At 36.1% G+C, this 14484-nt stretch overlaps 1 protein-coding gene across 4 annotated transcripts; it reads right to left on the reverse strand.

The window, feature by feature from the left end:
* Positions 1-1263: 1263 nt before the first annotated feature.
* prc1b (protein regulator of cytokinesis 1b) lies at positions 1264-14482 on the reverse strand. Of its 4 annotated transcripts, XM_037534363.1 has the most exons (15): positions 14379-14482; positions 11892-12024; positions 11684-11806; positions 11003-11236; positions 9724-9894; positions 9482-9631; positions 8938-9085; positions 8021-8157; positions 7826-7921; positions 7581-7727; positions 6947-7057; positions 5810-5923; positions 5515-5691; positions 4151-4182; positions 1264-1912 (listed from the first exon to the last, which is right to left on the reverse strand). In XM_037534363.1, the coding sequence occupies exons 1-15, from the start codon at positions 14387-14389 to the stop codon at positions 1864-1866; spliced, it is 1833 nt and encodes a 610-aa protein (XP_037390260.1). In that variant the 5' UTR covers positions 14390-14482; the 3' UTR covers positions 1264-1863. The 4 variants fall into 4 exon arrangements, with proteins under 4 accessions (XP_037390260.1, XP_037390261.1, XP_037390262.1 ...); XM_037534364.1 differs by lacking the exon at positions 5810-5923; XM_037534365.1 differs by lacking the exon at positions 4151-4182 and having other exon boundaries at positions 5592-5691.
* Positions 14483-14484: the final 2 nt, after the last annotated feature.

The following is a 14484-nucleotide window of genomic DNA, read 5'->3' on the forward strand; positions in this document are numbered from 1 at the left end:
ATGAGATGATATTAAATTCTTCTTATAAGATAGTAAGTCTTGAGATTATTATAAGACATGAAGTCATAATTATGAGATACTAAGTCATACTTATGAGATAAGTCATAAATACAGAAAACATTCTCATTATTATGACTTACTAAATAGCTATATAATGTTCTCCAGTGTCAGAAATGGGCTTCCATGATTTTAAAATAATAGTGAAGCAACTTAAAGCAAAAAAAGTGTTCAACACCTAAAAATATAATCTTTTTATTTACTTTTAGTATTTTAGAAAGCTTTGCCTTGATGCAGATTTACATTCTTGATTATTCCATTGCAGCTTCCTGAGATGTCTTTCCAACAGGACTGAATATTTGTTGTGGGGAGTTTTGAAAAATGTTTTTATTTAAATTTATTAGAAATAATTTCAAAAGGCGTCAACCTCAAACAATATTTAATGCTTTCATTTGCATTTAAGTATAAACTGTTGGATCAAAAAGTGTTTAAAAGGCCCCTATTTGATATATGTGTACTAGGTATGTAATGAACTCTGTTCTGATTGTCTGGCCTGTATGGTGCTCCATTCAAAAAGCAGCCCAGGCTGAATCACTCTATCACTTCAGCATGAATGGGTGGGGCTAAACTGTTGTAGGCTGAATAGATTAAATATGTGATTGTGTACGTTTTTCATGACATCATAAAATCAATGCATTCAAAACAGACAGTTTTGCAGTTTAGTTTCCATATATGGACCCTATGGGGTGGAGAGTGGATTGATTTTCAACAGAATTAAATTATTCTCAAAAATGTATTAGAAACTAAACACGAAGGATTGAAATGTCACTTGAACACATGGATTAACTGAAAATGCTTATACAAGTATAGTTCCATCTAGTTGCTATTCACCTCCACTACTGTCAAAGTACATTATGAAACCACAGGCAATATATAAAAGACTTATAACTGAACTGCAGCTATAACTTTTATAACTAGAACTCCTGTTAATGACAGGACCTATTTGGAAATGAATATACAGTCAGAAAAAATGTCACTACCACATGCCATAGCATCTGAAAGGACAAAGTTCAAATTCCACGTCATGTAGGCTGTGGAAGAAAATCAATTTTTGACCAGAGATAGACAAAGTCCATGTATATGTGCGTAGTTACATTATAAGTCTGCATGGCAGTTACTGTCATTTTAGACATCTTGTTAAATAACTTCAGAAATTTAGCAGAATAAAAGATGGTGATGCACACAAAGCAGTTGTGAAATGATGACTGACAGTGTCTGAAATCAGTTTTATATAGTGAACTGTACAATACAAATACAAAAACAAAACTTGTAACAATATATTGTGCAAAACTTTCATGATAGGCACAGACGTTAAAGTACATTTGGTAACACCGCTGGTATCAACCTAGCTGAGCGTTTACCCTTCCAGTCCTGCAGGTCATCTGCACCTGTTTTTCCAGTTCTGTATATCTGAAAACACAAAAACGGTGCAGCACAGCAGGCCAACAGAACTGGAGGCAGGAAGCCCTGGTCTAGCTTAAATCATACGCCCAATCACCAATCTACGTCTGTGTAAATATGTTACAAGGGAAAGACGATTTTGCTTAGCATGAACATAAACAGTTAGGAGGACCTTTGACTGTGCATTAAAACTAGTGTTAATCACATTAACAGTGAACATTCAATAAAGATTCTTTAAGAAGCATTAAATATATTACCATCATGTACACATACAATGCACAATAACATAGATATTTAAAACGTGAAAAGCTTTTTTGATATTGATCAGGTCATGCAGTGTTTACCGCTCCAGTCCCAATATTAGTATTTACTCTGCGTGCGGTCAGAGCTGTGTGATGGTGGAATTCAGGACGTCTGGGGTGCACTTTGACTTAGAGGCCTTGGAGAGATCTCGCTGTGGAAGAGAACATCCAATGAAAAATGTGTCATGTAAATGCTCCTTTAGATCAGCATGTGTGCGTGTTTAAATTGGTCTACCTTAACCTATAAGGTTAACTTTTCCTTATGTCAGATGTAAGGGTGTAAATTATACAATAGTTCAGACAACACAATCTGATTGGCTGAGAAACGTTCCAGCTATGCTGTTATTGTGATAACAGCAGTCTTTTCACGACTGCATCATTACGCTGAACACCGGCTGCTAAGTAACGACTGCTTTCTCAGCCAAACGTTAGTAAGTTCTACTTTATTACAAACAGAAAAAAAAATCTCTCCTCAATGTTGGGAGAAATAAACATCCAAAAATGACCAAACTTACATTTTCTCACACCTGAGAGGATAGATAACAAGTTAAAACCAATGTTTCAAAACATGAACACTCAAGGTTGTGTGTTATCACAAAGAACTTCACTGTTCTAATGATCTACGGCCTGAGACCGAATCACAGACATGATGATATTCATGATAACACACAGCCACTCATGTTAAGTATACCAATAAGGGTCTTACTGATTATTATTAAGACCTACACTACCAGTACTGTCAGTTCATCAATCAACACATTCAGACATAAAACTCAAACAATTTGAAAGAGCATATATTTTTGATAAATGTATATTGATAGTGAAATTTAAATTTTGATGCATTGAGAAGGAAGACATACATCTCATGTCTTTATATCTAATGAAATCACTATTTTGCACAAGGACACACAACTTTGCAATTTTCTTTGTGTCTGATCCAAATCAATCTGTATAGTATATAATCATAGCTTTGAAGAATCAATTCATTTTAGCTCAAAAATATCCTAGAACCTAAAAATATGTGTATAGTCATACCCCTGGTTAATTGGTTAAAATTTGTTGTAAATGATGATAAACAGTTTTGCAGTGACAATAAAATAAGATATCTAAGAAACAGTCTAGGCTTTTAGAGGGGAAATCCACTTTTCAAATCTCTGCAATTGTCAAGATGTAAATGTCATTCAGAGTGGTTTAAAGTCAAATGCTTCATTATAGAGAACTTTACTGACTCAAATTTCTTCATAGTGGTGATGACAGGAACCAGGGATCACAATAACTACAAGGCTATAGTGCTTTTATATATATATTACTCTTCAAATCAACCATTGAACCTACACATACTGTATCTTATGAGTTTTCATGTGTAATATTAATAATGATAAACAGTTGTGAACCTGAAAAAATACGTTTTCTTAGGGGACTTTTTGGCTTTACAGCCTCTTGCATGTTCCTCTTCACAATAAATGGCCTTTTAAGAAAATGTTTTGGGTGAAAATGTTATCTTGAAACCATTATAAATCAGTGTCTTAGGCAATACACAGCGTATTCTCTATATTCATAATCATTTCATGTAATAACGTTCTGTGATGTAGTTTTAAGAGGCTTTAAACTCTTAGGACATCTGGTTCCCATCACAATTCTGACTCCGTGAGCTTCTCTAGAATTTCACATTAAACCACTCTGAATAAGGTTGTTCACATCTTAACCATTTAATTATGCAGAAACTTTGAAACTTTCGGGGAATTCTGCTTTAACAGACAAATGACTGGATAATGTTAACAGTGACAAAATACCAAAGAGACGGATGAAGGTGGTTAGTAGTCATCAGGTTAAAAGGTGTGGTTGTGAGCAAGAATGAAAAAGGGATTATATGATACACACAGTCTAACTCCAAACAACAGGTCAGCAGGAATACATTAATTACTGGGTTATATATGTGCAACAGCTCAGTTGGAGAAGAAGATAAAGGTTCAAAAAGTTTGGATAAGCTGGCAAGTGTTTAGACACAAATAATAAGTTCAGACTATGTAGACTATTGCAATTATCACTATTGTAGTTTGCACTGTTGTATTTTAAAACAGGATCATTTTGTCCATTCTGTCCACTGTTTATTGCTACAGTGTTGTCATTGACACAGCTGGACATTAAGCGATCAGACGGGATGTAAATTAAGAATCAATGCATGAAATGCAATGCGCACATGTCTACTTTTACAAATCCAGTACATAAAATTAGATAACTAGTCATGTATGATGCAAGACATAAAGATAGAAGAGCGGCACACAAACTGTCAATCTGCCATCTTTCCACAATAGAGCTGTAGCAGCTTTGTTAAGGTAAGCATGCACTTATAAGAAACTTGGCTCAGAAAAGCATTTGTTCAAACAAACCTTGATTGAACAGATTCAGCGCTGACTATTACCTTTTAAAACAAATTTCAAAATGAATTATACATCAAGATAAAATAATGCAAGATATTTCTGACTGAATATTTATGTAAATCAGAAGATATTTAAATACAGCTCAACTAATAATAATTTTGTTAATGCTTAAAAGAAGATTTACAAATGAAATGTTAACAAATGTGGTATGATGTGAATTTCTCCCTTCTAGGGAACCTTCTGAGTCAGAATTTTTCTCAGTGATGGTGATAGGAACCAGACGTCTAAGGCATTAAATGCCTCTAAAGCCTATGTGTCAAACACAAGGCTCGTAAAAAATTTTCATTTTCTATTAATATTATATAATATCCCCAACGTGCACTGCAACATAATGTGTGCTCTGATTCTCCTACCCCAACAGCAATCTATGGGACAGCGGTTACACCTCAGTTCTACACAATTCAACACCAGTCATATCACCGAACACACTGCAGTTCAGCCAATATAAACATGTAACATGAGCTCAAAAGTTGAGCCCAAGTATTAATGAACTTGCAGCAAAGAAAGGATGCCAGGTGTCTAATCAAGCAAATAGGTTGGTTTAAATGACTGAGCACCTGGGGACATTTAAATTTTAAATATTTTAAGCATGTATGTAATATTTCAAGGTCTACTACAAGTGCCTATATTTTACTGTTGAGGTTTTTGTGTATTTTGAACCAGCAACAGTCAGTTTATAGCATAATGTTAATTAAAGCTTAAAACACAGCTGTTCTCTGACCCACAGATTTGTTGAGATTGTTTAATATGACCCTTTTAGTGGCTGGGTTTGCTCTAAAGGCTCCTTCACTGATATCTATTACACAAAATGGTTATGAATATGCCACCTGATGCCTAAGACACTGTCATAGTTTTGACACAAGATTTTGGCCTTAAACATATTTTTAGAATCCATTAATGTTTCAAAGGCTATATTTGTGTTGTAGATATCACAATCTCTGGTTTCCATCACTACCACTGAATAATTTCGAGTAGTTAAGTTCTCTAAATGAACTTTTAAGTTTCCCTGAAATAAACACATCAAAATTTCACATCAAAACACTCTGAATGATTTTGTTTACACCTCATAGAAAATTTGAAAAATCAGTGGATTCTCTCTTTAAGCTGCAGATAATCAGATTATATATCAAAAACATTTCAAAACATATTAGTTGCAACAAAAGCTTTGCATCATGCTAATGGTTAAAACATCATTAAATCAGTACTCTCCATCAGGCTCAACATTTAATGCCTGTTATTGAATGCTTTCTGTTCTTTGATTAGACTGTGTGTTGTTCACTGAAACTTAAATTACAAAAAGAAAAAGAAATTACCGCAAACTCTGAATAGGTGCTGGCGACAGAGTTAATACTGAAGTTACGTTGCGGGCTAGATGGAGTCTTCAACCCACCACTTATGCCACAGTTAAGATGACAAATATTCTCCTTGTTGCGTTCTGCCAGTCCTGGATTGGGGGGTTTACCACGAACAGGGGTCCTTACTGCATTACCCTGTTTCAGAAAGAAAAACAAAAGCATTGTTTGAAGTCACTTCACTACGTAAAAATAATGTTCCATTGTCCGTATAGACTGAATCTAAATCTAATGTTTGTTAAGGCCCTGCACTAACCTTGCTTGCTGATATCGGAGGGCGGGACACAGGGGAGTGGCAGACAGTTCCACCAAAAACAGAGCGCATAGTGCTGTTAGAGGTACCAGTGGAGGTGCTGGAAGTGGCATTAAGCTATTGAGAAAAATGCAGGAGGTGTTAGTGATGCAATGAAAAGGCAATGAATCACAACATGCAATGATGAAATTATTCAGCTTAAATTTAAGTGACAGGAATTAATAAGCATATTGTCACTATCAGAACAAACCTTTCTATCTACATTTCATTTGAAAATGCCAACTGCTGTTTGCACTCAAATTTCATGCCGAATGCTGTCACGATTGGCCCCTCCCAGTCCTCCGTGTGCTTTTGTTTTGCTTCCTTGTTTATTCCAGGTCCTGCCCCCTTGTTTCCAGACCCTGCCCTTTATTGTACCACCTGTGTTTTTCACCTGTGTCTTATTAACCCTCATTGTCTCTGTATTTAAGCCCTATGTTTCTCCCTAGTTGTTTGCTGTCTCCGGATTGGTGGCGTTGAGACATGTCTAACTCGGGCTGCATAGAAACAGTTTCGTCCCAACAAAACAACCACATACCGGAGTGTGTTTCTGTAACACCGGGGAGCGATGATGAGGCAGACACATGTGCTGAGAGAAGTGAGATTTATTAGAGGCAAAATCATTCTCAGGGTCAAGACAGTCCAGGGTTAGAGAGCCAACATGGATAGAACGAGGAACGGACATTTCAAAAAAAGGAAAACAGGCTAAACAAACAACGGAGGCCAGCAGAACAAACACCAAACGATACAATGCACTACAAAGAATACACTACAAAGACCAGCAAACAACTAGGGAAAAACATAGGGCTTAAATACAGAGACAATGAGACACAAGTGGTACAATAAAGGGCAGGGTCTGAAAACAAGGGGGTAGTACCCGGGAAAAAACAAGGAAGCAAAACAAAAGCACATGGAGGACTGGGAGGGGTCAATTGTGACAAATGCACCAACAGAAAAGGACCAAAATAACTATAAAACCTTGTTACATCAATTAACACTGAAATTTAAGGACATCTTTTCTTCTCCTGTAAGTTACCTTGCTGGAGATACCAGGTTTTGTTCCGACAGTGATTTCAAGCAAATCTCATTAAGTGTTTTTACCTTGCGTGCCTTGCAAGGTGTCATACTCCCCAAGAATCTTCGTTTAGTTGGTGTCCGAACTGCAGTGCCATAGAGCATATCCTCCTCTGTTTGTTTGTTTTTTTTCAGTTGCTAAAACAAAGACACAGGCTTCAATAACTTGTGTGTCTAAGCACTTCAAAGAGTTTCTAAAAACATTATACAAAACCTCTCACAAGCAACCAAAAACAAGACTGGTATGATCTGTGAACTCACACTCTGAATAACAGGCTAGGACACTATGGGCCATATATATGAAGAGCGTACATGCATTAAAGCGGTGCTTAGTAACTCTCTACTCAGGAAATCGATATTTATAAAAGTGAAACTTGATGTGAAAGTGTGCATTCCATCGCACATTCTGGAGGTGGTGTACACAAATTTTGGGGGATGAATGGGAATTACTGATGACTAGTGGTAAAAAGAGAGGTACTGGTGATTAATTGGAAATGTGACCTTTTCCCTGAATATAGTAAAAGCACAGAGAATGTTATTAGTTATAAGTAGGTAGCTAATCAAAACTGACCAAGATCCGATTCAGCAGATTTTCCTCCAAACACACCTAAATTCTTCACCTCATTTTCCCTCATGCACACTAAAACACAGAAAAGCATACCCTTTCTTGCTTCTCCCGCTCCTTCTCAAGTCGATGCAGCTCCCACTGCTCAGTAACAAACTGCATGAACCTCTGACCTTGGACCAGAAACTCCCTTCGCTGCTCTTGCTCCCATAAATCAATCTGGGCTTTCAGCTTCTTTTCCAGCTAAATGAGAGATATTGAGAAATGATTTAATTCAGAGCTGATTTTACTCAGCTTGGTGAAAGCTGAGGGTTTTTGTTTTGGAAACAAGAATCAGTTACCTTAGGAAGGCTTTTGAGCAGGTCAGACCTTTGCTTCTCTTCCTTGAGAAGGTTTCCTCCTCTGTTTGTGAATCTTGAAGGATCTGTAGCTCTTCTCTTCAAAAATCAATGAAATAAATAAGAAATGAAAAAAAGCTTGTTGTAGACAAAAGTAATATATCACGTCAGCGTATATCTATTGATCATGCAGCTTACCTCAAGTTCCAGGAAAAGCCTCCAACTCTCCTCCCATTTGTGGACACCTTCAAAAAGTTCTTTATGATCTTCGTAATGCTGTTTTAGTTGCAGGATCTCAGCATCATGCAAGCTCAGAAGGTCTTCATTAAAATTATCTGAAGAAGGGAAATTATTATTCTCATGATAGATGTTAAATATTGTGTTTATGTATGTGTCATATATATATATATATATATATATATATATATATACATACACAAAAGTCTGGTTCGACTGACTTACATTAAAAGTAAAGTAGGCTTTTTCCTTTTCCTGTAAAGTTGTCATTTTTGAGACAAGGTTTTCTTCCGTCAGCTATATATATATATATATATATATATATATATATATATATATATATATATATATATATATATATATATATATATATAGCACACATACACTAGCATTCAAAAGTTTGCTATCACTTGTCATATTTACAATTACTTTTTAATACAATGGTGACTTATTCAACACGGATTTAAATGTAATAAACTATTCTCAAATAGTATTAGTGGACAGTTTAAAATAATTTGTGAACAAGGAGATCATAAAATGTTAAATTCTATATTGTAATAACCTAAATAAATTAATCTATTAAATATAAATAAATTATTTTATGTCAAGTTGCCTGCCTTGATATTTAATCCCCACCTATGAATTATGATGAATTCTGGATGTCAATTTTATTATAACTTAATTCTCAGTCCTACTTATTATTTGAAAACAGTATGTTAGAATGATAATATACTCGTCTGCAACAAATTTGCCTTTATATAATTAGAAACAGTGATACCAAACTCTGTTATTCCAAGCTAGCGTATCTCTTGACATAAATTAAAAAAAAGCCAAATTTCATATATATTCATATATATATTTCATAAATCTCTGCTTACCATCATAGTAGGGCACAAAAGCCTGGCGCTGCTCAGTACTATAGAAACACTTCTCCCAGAACACAGCAATGTCATCCCGAATAGCCATAGTAACATTCTTAATATTCCTAAGCTTGAGTTCCTCAAGGCGGTTGACTTCAGCTTGCAGCTGAAAACAAAGACAGAACACAGCAAATCAATCTCACACATACAAAATGCTTTGGCTCTGAATTCCAATACATATGCAGAAGTTTGAAGATGTCTTGTTGATATTCCACATCCTCCACAGGGAAAAAAATAAACATGGCATCTGCAAATTTTAGTGCACAATTTCTGTTTAAAAAATAAAAATATAGTACAAAATGTGCCATAACATTTAGAAAGGTCTCCTTTTTTATATTTTTCCCCCAAATATGTTTGTAGAGGATGTGGTAACTTGTTTTTATGCAGGAAATCAACAAAACATAATTTTGTCAGGGGTGCCCAAATTTTAACATATGAATATGTACAGAAATGGAAAAGTTGAGCATGAAACTTGGTCTTACTGTGACAGATATGTACTTACAGCTTCCATGTTCCTCTTCTTGGACAAGGTCATGTTCTCAGAAATGGCATCTCGATCTTCCTGTGAGATCTGTAACCTGTCCCATAGTTCCTGGATCTTCTCTCGATATGACGCACAGATACGTTCATTCTCAGCTTTCTTGCTCTCCAGCTGAAACAATTTAATATCAAACGTTTTGCATATTAAAGCATTTCACTAGAGCTGGTCTTATAGGATAAAACATGCTAATTTATTGCCCTTACCTGATGAAGTAGGACTTTAAGGGAGTCAATATTCTCTTTAGACAGACAAAAAGCTTCTTCATCCTCACACACAATATCCTTTTCAAAACTAGTCTCAGGCAATTGATCCAGGTCATCCATGCACAGTATTATCTTTTTCTTAAGTTCGACAAACTTGCTGTGTCTTTGTTCCTGAAGAAGAAGATATATTTTAATTCAAACATTCATTAATAAAACTTACCAATGTTTTATGAAATACACCCTGAGGACCTACATAATACATAACCTGCATATTACTTTTACAACAAATGTGACACAACAGTGACATTTCTTCAGATACAAAATAGTGGTGTCTCAATATGATATATAGAAGCAAAAAAAGGAGTACCTGAATATGAAGCTTCTGTCCATATTACAACATTGCAATCGCAATTATTTCTTCTCTCCATTATGAATAATTCATACTAATGCTATTCTAATATTTATTCATTTATTTCCTATAAATTAAGCTCCAGTGATAATGTGCTTATAACGTCTTAAGTGAATTTAAACTTCACTTAAAATATGCTAAGACAATGCTGCATAATTCAGAATATAACTTAAATGACAGCTCTTGCAATTTAAATTTGAATTGAATTTTCCAATTTCGGTTCGATTCCATCTCTAGTTTATATGTTAGTATTAATATATTAATATTTGCACCATCTATGCACACTAGCTACATAATGATGCACAGAATCTAAGGTTCAATGTGACTTTCAGTTCCAAGGTCAAAATTCAAGATTCAATTTCACTAAGTAACTAATATTTACTAGACATAGGTAATAGACTAGACTAGGCTCAGATAAAAGTTCCCCTACACAACTTGTTTTAATGTCTACCGCTGCACTCTCTAACAAAATAAACCCCAAAAATCACAATGCGTAGACTTTATAATTGACTTAAAAATACAACAGCACACAACTGAGTGAGGATGTGTCTATACAATAAGTCCCTTCCTGCACACTTTACTCTGATAGGATATACCCAGAGGCCTAGTTTTGATCATGGACACTCGTTTTGGTGAAAGATAGTTAATTAGAGACCCCCAGAAGAAACCGAGGCGTATCTGTGATAGAGTTTTAAATTGCTATTTTAACACTATTCAAATTCAATTTTTGATACATATTGAAATCGCAACAACTTTTGTAGCAACAGGATAAAAGTTAAGATTAAAAAATGATTCATAATCCAGAACAAAGAGGTTAGACTTTAATACAATTAAGCTCAACGTGAATGAGTAAACAAATAAATGTTCCACCTTTTCTGCTGTGAGAGCAGCTATGTGTTGTCGGAGGCTTTCCAGTTGCTCAAGAGACGGGACCGAGCTGGCCGAGATAGAATACGGCTCGGAGCAGAGAATGTCACAGAGGTCCTGATCCTGCTCTATTAGGGCTTTAAGCGCTTGCATCCTCTGACTCTTCTCCTTCAGCATAACCTCAAGGCAGGTTCGAATATCCTTCTCCTGCTGGAGCATCGTGTTACTCCTATCCTCCTAAACGACAAATAGCAACTTTAAATGTGAAGTTCTTTGGTGGAACAATCTGACACTATACAGCAACATAACAAAGAGTGAACTACATCAAGTAAAGTAATGAACATATGAAATCCACAAAAAATATGTCAATAAACACAAAAGAACGTAGTAAAGCAGGTAATGCTGACAACCATTTATCAATGCAGGACGTCCTAATGCCATTCATGAGGTTGAAGAGCAAATACTTCCTATATTTTCTTATCATAACAGCTCACTCATAATCAAACACAACAATGGTAGAGATGTTCCTCTATTGTAGTGGCAGACCTCAGCCCACTGATGACAACCATGCGCTTCACTTGACACTGTTTTTCTTTCTTTTGGTTTTGACGTTTGCTGATAATAACTGTTAAAAAGCACAAACTACAGGTCAGGGTCATCTACGTACATTCCATCCACACTTGCCTGAAATGGAGGCATCTGAAGCTCCAAGCACACTTTGTTCAGTTCTTTGCGGCACGACTCAATACTCGCCGTCAAACGCTTACGCAGATTCTCCTCCTCTGCTATCATCATGTCCAGGAGGCCCTAACATGCACAATTACATTCAAAATTCATAGGCTCTTATTCGATTTAGTGACACCATGCATGAGCACAACAACCTCAAACTCACTTTGATGTGGTTTTTAACCACATTTGTTCTCTCCAGCCTCTGCTCCTCTGGGATCCCAATCTCCTCCCATATGTCCTTCAAGTGGCATAGTGCTTTATTCAGGCATGCCACTGATTCGGCTGCAAGCACCTCACTGCAATCACAATGGAAAAACATGCAAATCATGCCGTCTTTACTTTTACACCTGTTACTTTACCATTACTAAGCTGTGAAGTTACATCTGGTTAAAAGTCAGTTAACCCTTGGTGTGGTGTTGGGGTCTGTGGGACCCATTTTTAATGTTTACCAAAAGAAGATATTATGTGATTTATTGCTATTTTAACCTCAGATCCCTTGGCCTTTCTTCATTTTCTGTGAAGAACATATAAAACAGACATTTTCAATGACTTCACATTGTTCACCCCTACACATTTATATGACACAGGGAATAAAAGTGTGGAGGTGCTGTGTCCCTTCACTCTGTTCTCTTCCTACATGGCCTGCTGTTAGTGTGTATGTGTGTGTGTATGTGTGTGTGTGTGTGTGTGTGTGTGTGAGGCTTCTGACTGGCTACAGCTGCTAAAGGAGAACCCTACGCTGGCCACTTGTGAGATTTGATCATATTTTAACATCTGGTATTTTTACATAAATTGTTATGGCTGTATTGATAAAAAACAAAACAATAATGTGGTGGGTCCACCAGACCACTGAGTAACAACAACACCACACAAGGGTTAACCCTAGACAGATGGTCTGCATTAGTTCATGCTATACTTTGGTTTTCAGAAAGGTTTGGTCACTCTTAACTCCATATTTAAGTTGCTGCTACAGTAAAAAATCTTAAAGGATATAAGGGCTCCACTACAGGAGATCCACTGTAGATATTAGACCTCTTCAAAGAGAATTTCACTGACTGTCTTTTTTAATCACTCATGAAAATGCACACAAAGTCATTCAGAGTGGCTTGATATGAAACGCACAGTTCTAAAGAGTCAGACGTTTTGTGAAAGCAACCAGACGTCTGAGCCCTAAAAGCTCACAGAAAGTCACTAGATGAAATAATTATGGATACACTGTTTTGGTAACGAATATAATGTGTGTGATTAGGTTTTCATACCCAAAAAGTAGTTCTAAAGCAAAACATTCCCGAAGGAAACCTCCATGCATTTTTTACACCACTGTCAATATTGCCTTTAAGACTCATGTGACATGTGTAGGTTCACTAGTCATTTTTCATAGTGTATAAAGTGGCTATATTTATACTGTAGATATTGTGACCCCTGGTTCCTACTTATACTGTAGACATGATGTTCCTGGTGTCTCTACAATGAATCATTCCACATCTGAATAACTTTGTCTCTCGACGATTGAATTATCCAGATTTTTTGAAAAATCAGTGAAACCCCCCTTCACCCATATAGTAAATCTGATATATGGCCAAATATGCGCATAAATCATAAAAATTCAGGCATTCATCAAAATATATGGATCATACCTATATGTCTGATAAGTGGGTGAACATCCTAGCAGAGTTATAATGACGATCAGTTATGTCACTATATTATCTGTTTGCTTTTAAATATTAAATTATTAAAGTGTCAGGGGCAATATTTTCATTTATTTTATTTTCAGCATTCGTTTTAATGCCTTTATGTGTATGTTTTTAGAGTTTAGTTATGCAGCTATCATCCATCCATTTTCTAAGCCACTTCTCCCTCAGGGTCACGGGGGGGTGCTGGAGCCTATCCCAGCCATCATCGGGCGGAAGGCAGGTCGACAGTCCATTGCAGGGCAGACAGACAGACACCTGTCTGCAACTATCATATTAATTTTTACTTTTTATTATGAAGAAAAATTTTATAAAAAACTTAACATGGAGGTAGTATATAGTTATATATGCCATCCATATATAAATGTTTTCTATCATATATTGTTATACAGGTGTTACATATGCTATGTTTGTGCATTATATGTTGATATAAGCTTGAAATCTAGGCATATTTCAAATAAGATGGCATCTAGTTTACGTATCTGTCCATATGTGATAAATATAAGGTGGATATAAGGGAAATCCGTAGAGGTGGGTAATCCAGGTCCAAAAAGCAAAAACCCTCCCCAGGATTTTGTTCCAACTGCCTGAACACATTTGCTGCTGGTTTGAGCAAATTAGAGAAGTCAAGCAGTTGGAACAAAATCCTGGGGAGGGTTTTTACTCTTTGGACCTGGATTACCCACCTCTAGCCATACGTGTAAAACCCCTAGCGTGTCAGATTTCTGTAGCGATAAAACAATGAACACTAAGAAGTCTAACGCTGTTCAGTAAAGGCAGAATAAAGGCTCACAACTGTTTTGGCATAAAGGACAGTAACGTTAGATGCTGTACTGCTAGTTATTACACAGTTATAACGTTAACTGGGTTAGATTAGCCAGTTAGAGAACATTCATAACGCTGTTGTTATAAAGCGATAAAATGAAATGAAACAGACGATTCAAAATAACGTTACTGACCTTTTCCTCATCCTAAGGTGCCCTCGGTGCTGATTTTAATCGTGTTTTAATAACTCTCCAGCGTTATGTAGAAGACGGAGCTGCGACCCACCCGAATCGCTCACGG

This window comes from Pygocentrus nattereri, chromosome 25 (assembly GCF_015220715.1).
Source record: "Pygocentrus nattereri isolate fPygNat1 chromosome 25, fPygNat1.pri, whole genome shotgun sequence".
Lineage (NCBI taxonomy): Eukaryota > Metazoa > Chordata > Actinopteri > Characiformes > Serrasalmidae > Pygocentrus > Pygocentrus nattereri.